Source organism: Physcomitrium patens, chromosome 9, assembly GCF_059467195.1.
Source record: "Physcomitrium patens ecotype Gransden chromosome 9, ASM5946719v1, whole genome shotgun sequence".
NCBI lineage: Eukaryota > Viridiplantae > Streptophyta > Bryopsida > Funariales > Funariaceae > Physcomitrium > Physcomitrium patens.
This window is the reverse complement of record NC_143418.1, coordinates 10,730,607-10,735,359: the sequence shown is the minus strand read 5'-3', so window position 1 is coordinate 10,735,359 and position 4,753 is coordinate 10,730,607. Positions and strand designations below refer to the sequence as shown.

The 4,753-nt window shown below is 50.9% G+C and overlaps 1 protein-coding gene across 1 annotated transcript; it reads right to left on the bottom strand.

Annotated features, from left to right (window-relative positions):
- Positions 1 to 270: 270 nt before the first annotated feature.
- Positions 271 to 4,526, bottom strand: LOC112286302 (subtilisin-like protease SBT1.6). Its single transcript, XM_024528054.3, has one exon. The coding sequence runs from the start codon at positions 2,765 to 2,767 to the stop codon at positions 755 to 757; it is 2,013 nt and encodes a 670-aa protein (XP_024383822.2). The 5' UTR covers positions 2,768 to 4,526; the 3' UTR covers positions 271 to 754.
- Between the last annotated feature and the right edge of the window lie 227 nt (positions 4,527 to 4,753).

Below are 4,753 nucleotides of genomic sequence, written 5' to 3'. Positions count from 1 at the left end.
AAATCCTACATTTTTTCTATCTCAAATTTCATTTAGATTTTTTGTTTCTAGATGGTGTACCAAAAATCATTGAATATTGACCATTCTTTGGTGATGAGGCTATTAATAACCATGCTCTTGAAGAAAGAAGTCTGCTTGGCTCAATTTCTATGTGGAAGGTCTTCATTACAACTTCCTACTTTTGAGCTTGCTATTACTGCTTTTCTTAAACTTGTTTTTGGAAGCTTTCAAAATTATTCTCTATTACCATTTTGGAACTAATAATTTGAATTTGGGATTGTTAAATAGTTCTTTTACGAGTAGTAATATTTCTTATTAAAAGTTGTGTTAAAACACTTTGGTTTAAGTAGAAGGCTTGTGCCCCCTTGACAGGGTGCGACTCTCTGTTATCACCACAATGTGAACACTGAAACTGTTCTGTTTTCTTGTATACCCCCCTGATCCTCCGGCTCCGGTGCAAATATGCGCACAGATCACTAGCAAACCTATACTAAAACTGCACACACGAACGGCTCTTCATATTGCGGTGAGCAAGACAGTCACCAACGCTTACTGGACACCAATGGTGCACTCGCATTTCTTGGCTTCTGGGAGAGCAGACGCTCTTCTCTTTTGCACCGACTGATCTTTGCATTCATTTGTCTAGAATGTTCCAAAATCCTTCCATTCTCAACCGGATCCGCGGCTGGACCGATGTCGGCCACTGATGGCACTGACGTCTGTGGTTACAAGGCACGACCCTAGTGCGCACAATCTAGGAAGCAGAAACAATAGCGACAATCGGGCTTTGCACGACGTGCACACCATCCTTCCACTGTACGACGCCATGCTCTGCCGCTACCCCTGCCGGAACCGGCGCAGTCGTGTTTGGTGACACCGTTAACGTGAAACTCTGTGTCGGTGCTGCAGCGGAGAACGTTATTGTGGCGGGCTCGACAGCAACCTCAAAATACGCGGGTGCAATTATGTTGGCGGTGTAGACGGAATCTGGAGCTCCCACATTCGTCACTACTCGGTTGAAGGTCACGGATGCCCCAGGCAGTGTCGACCGCGTAAACGCAGCAACCATGGAGGGCAGATTGACGTCCTCCACCCGCGCCGCAGTGGGGCACGCGTGTCCGTTGGGCTCATAATGCTGGATCTCTTCGGGAGTGTATTGGAGCGCGCACAAGAAGTTCAAATAATCAGTCGTCCCCATGTCGTAGATCAACCCTGGGTCATTAGCGCTCTCGGGGCGCACCAACCCTGCTCCGAAGTCGAAGAATGTGCCAGTCTCGCCGGATTCGTCACGTGTGATGATGTTACCGGTGTTGTCCACGATAGAGGCGGAGGTCATCATGGCCGACTTGATGGCGGCCGGGCTCCATGTGGGATGCGATGCCTTTATCAAAGCCCCGATGCCGCTCACTTGAGGACACGCCATGGAGGTTCCAGTCATGAAAGCCCAATCTTCGTTCTCGATCCCTGCTGCCAGAATGTCCACCCCTGGAGCACCGATGTCAGGCTTCAGCCACTGCGCCTGGGGAAAGGTGATGGGGCCTCGGTTGGAGAAGCCCGCCACCTTGGGCGCCGGCTTCACGCCCAGGACTGTCTTGGCACCATGAATAGTTGCCGTGGGTGCAGCTGTGGAACCAATATAAGACACCATGGTTTTGCCGGCCTTATTGCCCACATTTGTGTACGGGATGTTCAAGTGTGAAACACTTAAATTTTCTCCCACAGTCATGGCTAAAATCAACCCTACGGCCCCGGCGGGAATCTCCTGATTCCTCTCGACGTCATCTTTGAAGCACAGTACGATCTTGCCCAAGGCCTTCGACGCATCGATGGCGTCTCTCCCGCAGAAAGTGGCGTTGTCTACGTAGAGAGCACTGACAGCAATGTCACCCCCCAACACCAGAGGGACTTGCCCAGCCAGCGCAGTCCCGTCGTAGTCGGATCGTCCCTTCAGAACCGTCCCATCGCCGAGCTCAACATTCGTGTCGATGTCGCGATCTTGAGTGGTAGCTGCGACTGTAGTGACCCACGGCGCCACATGGGAGACCGTCCCCGGGGCGGAGCCATCATTTCCCGCAGCTACTGAGAAGAAGATTCCTTGCTTGACGGCATTGTACATAGCAACGTTCATCGGGTAATATTGTGTAAAGTATTCTCCAGTCACTCCACCCACCGAATACGATATGACATCGACCCCGTCCGTCACCGCCCAATCGATCGCCTTTACAAGGTCAGCCAAAGATCCACGTCCTTCCGGTCCCCACAAAGCCTTGTAAACTGCAATTCGCGCCTTGGGTGCCGTCCCCGCTGCCGTTCCCCCGGCGAGCCCAGTAGGGCTCACTGCTCGAGCAACGCGCATGCCAGCTGCTGTGGAGGCGCAGTGGGTGCCGTGGCCAATCATATCACGCGGGGACTTGTAATCTTCGACGCCGTCCTCGATGGGTCTGCCTTTGTCCGCTTCACGACCCGCGAATATAAAGCGGGCGCCGATGATCTTCCTGTTGCAATTCGAAACCGTAAAGTTGGTCCCGACCTCGCACACCCCGTTCCATCTCGCAGGAATCGGCCCGAGCGAGAGGTCGTCGAAGCTCAACCGCTCTGGCCAGATTCCGGAGTCGATCACTCCGATGATCACATCTTCTCCGGACTTGCCGTCCGCCCACAACCTCCCGCTCGCACTCGCCAATCCCAGGAACTCAGTGCTGCGGGTGGTAGCAAGCTGGACGGGTAGGTCGGGGTACAAACCCTTCACGCCAGGCATCTTTCCCATGAACTCGGCCTGCTCCGGCCAGCGTCAGCCTGGCCGAAAACCCGTCCAAGACGTGGTCGTAGACGTGGTGGAGGCAGTCCATGCCGTCGTCGGGGTGGCCCTCTGCAAGGACCTCCGTGGCTCTTTGCATCATCCCAACGTAACAAGCGGATTTATCAAGAACGCTGTGATGGGAGGTGTTCCTCTTCATGTGCACGATGTACGTCCTGCTCCCGTGGGGCGCGCCGTCCGTCCCACGCAGAGTCAGACATGTCAAGGCCAGAAAGAAAACAAAGCGCCTCATCGCAAGGTTCATCTCAGCGACCAAACTCCTGGCCATGTCACCAGGTTGGGGAATTCGTGCAGCGTAGGTTTAGGCGACACCAGTACGCTTCAATGCAAGAAATCCTATCAACGTGTTTCAGGCCACTGCAAGCTGTGTCTCCTCCTGAGAGCCTAGGGAGCCCCCTCCAAAGTTCGAAACTATCCACTTTTCCTCGGAAAATTCAGTGCAAATCCAAAGATGAGGTGCAGATTCAGTGAGGGTCGACGTATTTATCCGCTGCGGTCACCTCGGCGACGGTTCCAGCAAGCAATTGATGAACTACCATTCAGAGACATGTTGAATATTTCGGGTCAAGTTGCAACCATTTCAAGCAGCAGAGGTCCAGTAGTTTCCTGGAGCGTGGTTACGGCGTTTACCGCCCGCACCCACCCTGCAGTAATACCTGCTTCCATCCCTGAGTCATCTTGCATCTTGTCTGTGAAACAGTTTTGATGAAGGGGAACTTGCGTCGTCAGCAGTACGGCACATTCCTGATGATGTCGAAGGCGTTGTGGAGTTTTACACTCGGTTGATGTATTTGATGTGAGACTCAGTCAACTCCAGTTTATGATCCAATAGACTCAGTCGTGATGAGGTGCTACAGATAGTTGCAAGACGCGGAGTTGAGACTGAATAATCCGTCCGCGTTTGGATACTAATTCGATAGGTTTGCGAAAAGGGAATCGAGTTGAAGATTGTGCAAATTGTAGATAATCGGTCGGAGCCGCCTCATATTCGTGCAGCGTTAACGGTTGTTATCTCTTTGTAGATTCTTGGAGCGTTGGACGGCAGCAAGCACAAGGAAGCACAAGACTTGACCGTGGGAATTTCGCGGCAATCACAAAATCAATTGGGCAGCGAAGTTGTGTATGAAAGATTTCCATGTGGCTTTGAACAACTGTTTTAAGCGTGAGGGCTATTGTGAGGGTTCTAATCGACCCTCATCCTACTTGGTGGAAAGAATCCAAACTATGAGTCTTGGCCGCGCCGAAGCCCATGGGGCGCTCAGAGGTGAGGGACTATAGGTGTGGAAGGGTGGAGCCTCAATTCCCGATACAAAGACACCGCAGGGGCTGAGTTTCGGAGGATATGGTACTGGGACGGAAGTCTTGGCTGACCCAGGGATGACTTCGTTGTGAGACGGGTCTAGTCTTCTCCTTCGTGCTAGGAGGAGACTTGAGATGAGCTCGATTGGTCCCGGGGCCGCTGGGCGGTAATACTAATCCTGCCGGGTATCATAGGGACTTCCCTGAGGGTAGGAATAAGCCAAGAAGATTGTTATATATGGTATCTGTTGAGAGCATTAAATGTAGCCGGCGCTCTCTATAGTATTTATGGTAGTTTACAATAGATATTGTTGCTACATTGTTTGGAATGTAGTGGAGAGAAACTATTTATTTTCTCCCCTATTCTTTGTATAAATTAATGTAGTTATCTCATTAATATACTCCCTCTTGTGTATGTGTGTGTCTGTGTTTTTGTATGTGTATGTACATTATTTCTAGTTGTTCTTGTGTCTCTCTTTAAAACATTCTCAACACTTCTGTCATATTACGTGTTGTCTTGCTTGGGAATGCATGGGGCACCTAGTTGTAGAAGGTGAGATTGTATTTCACAAATATCCAAGAAATCCTAATAGGTTTTATCTATATGAGAAGAATATAATCCAAATACCGATTCAA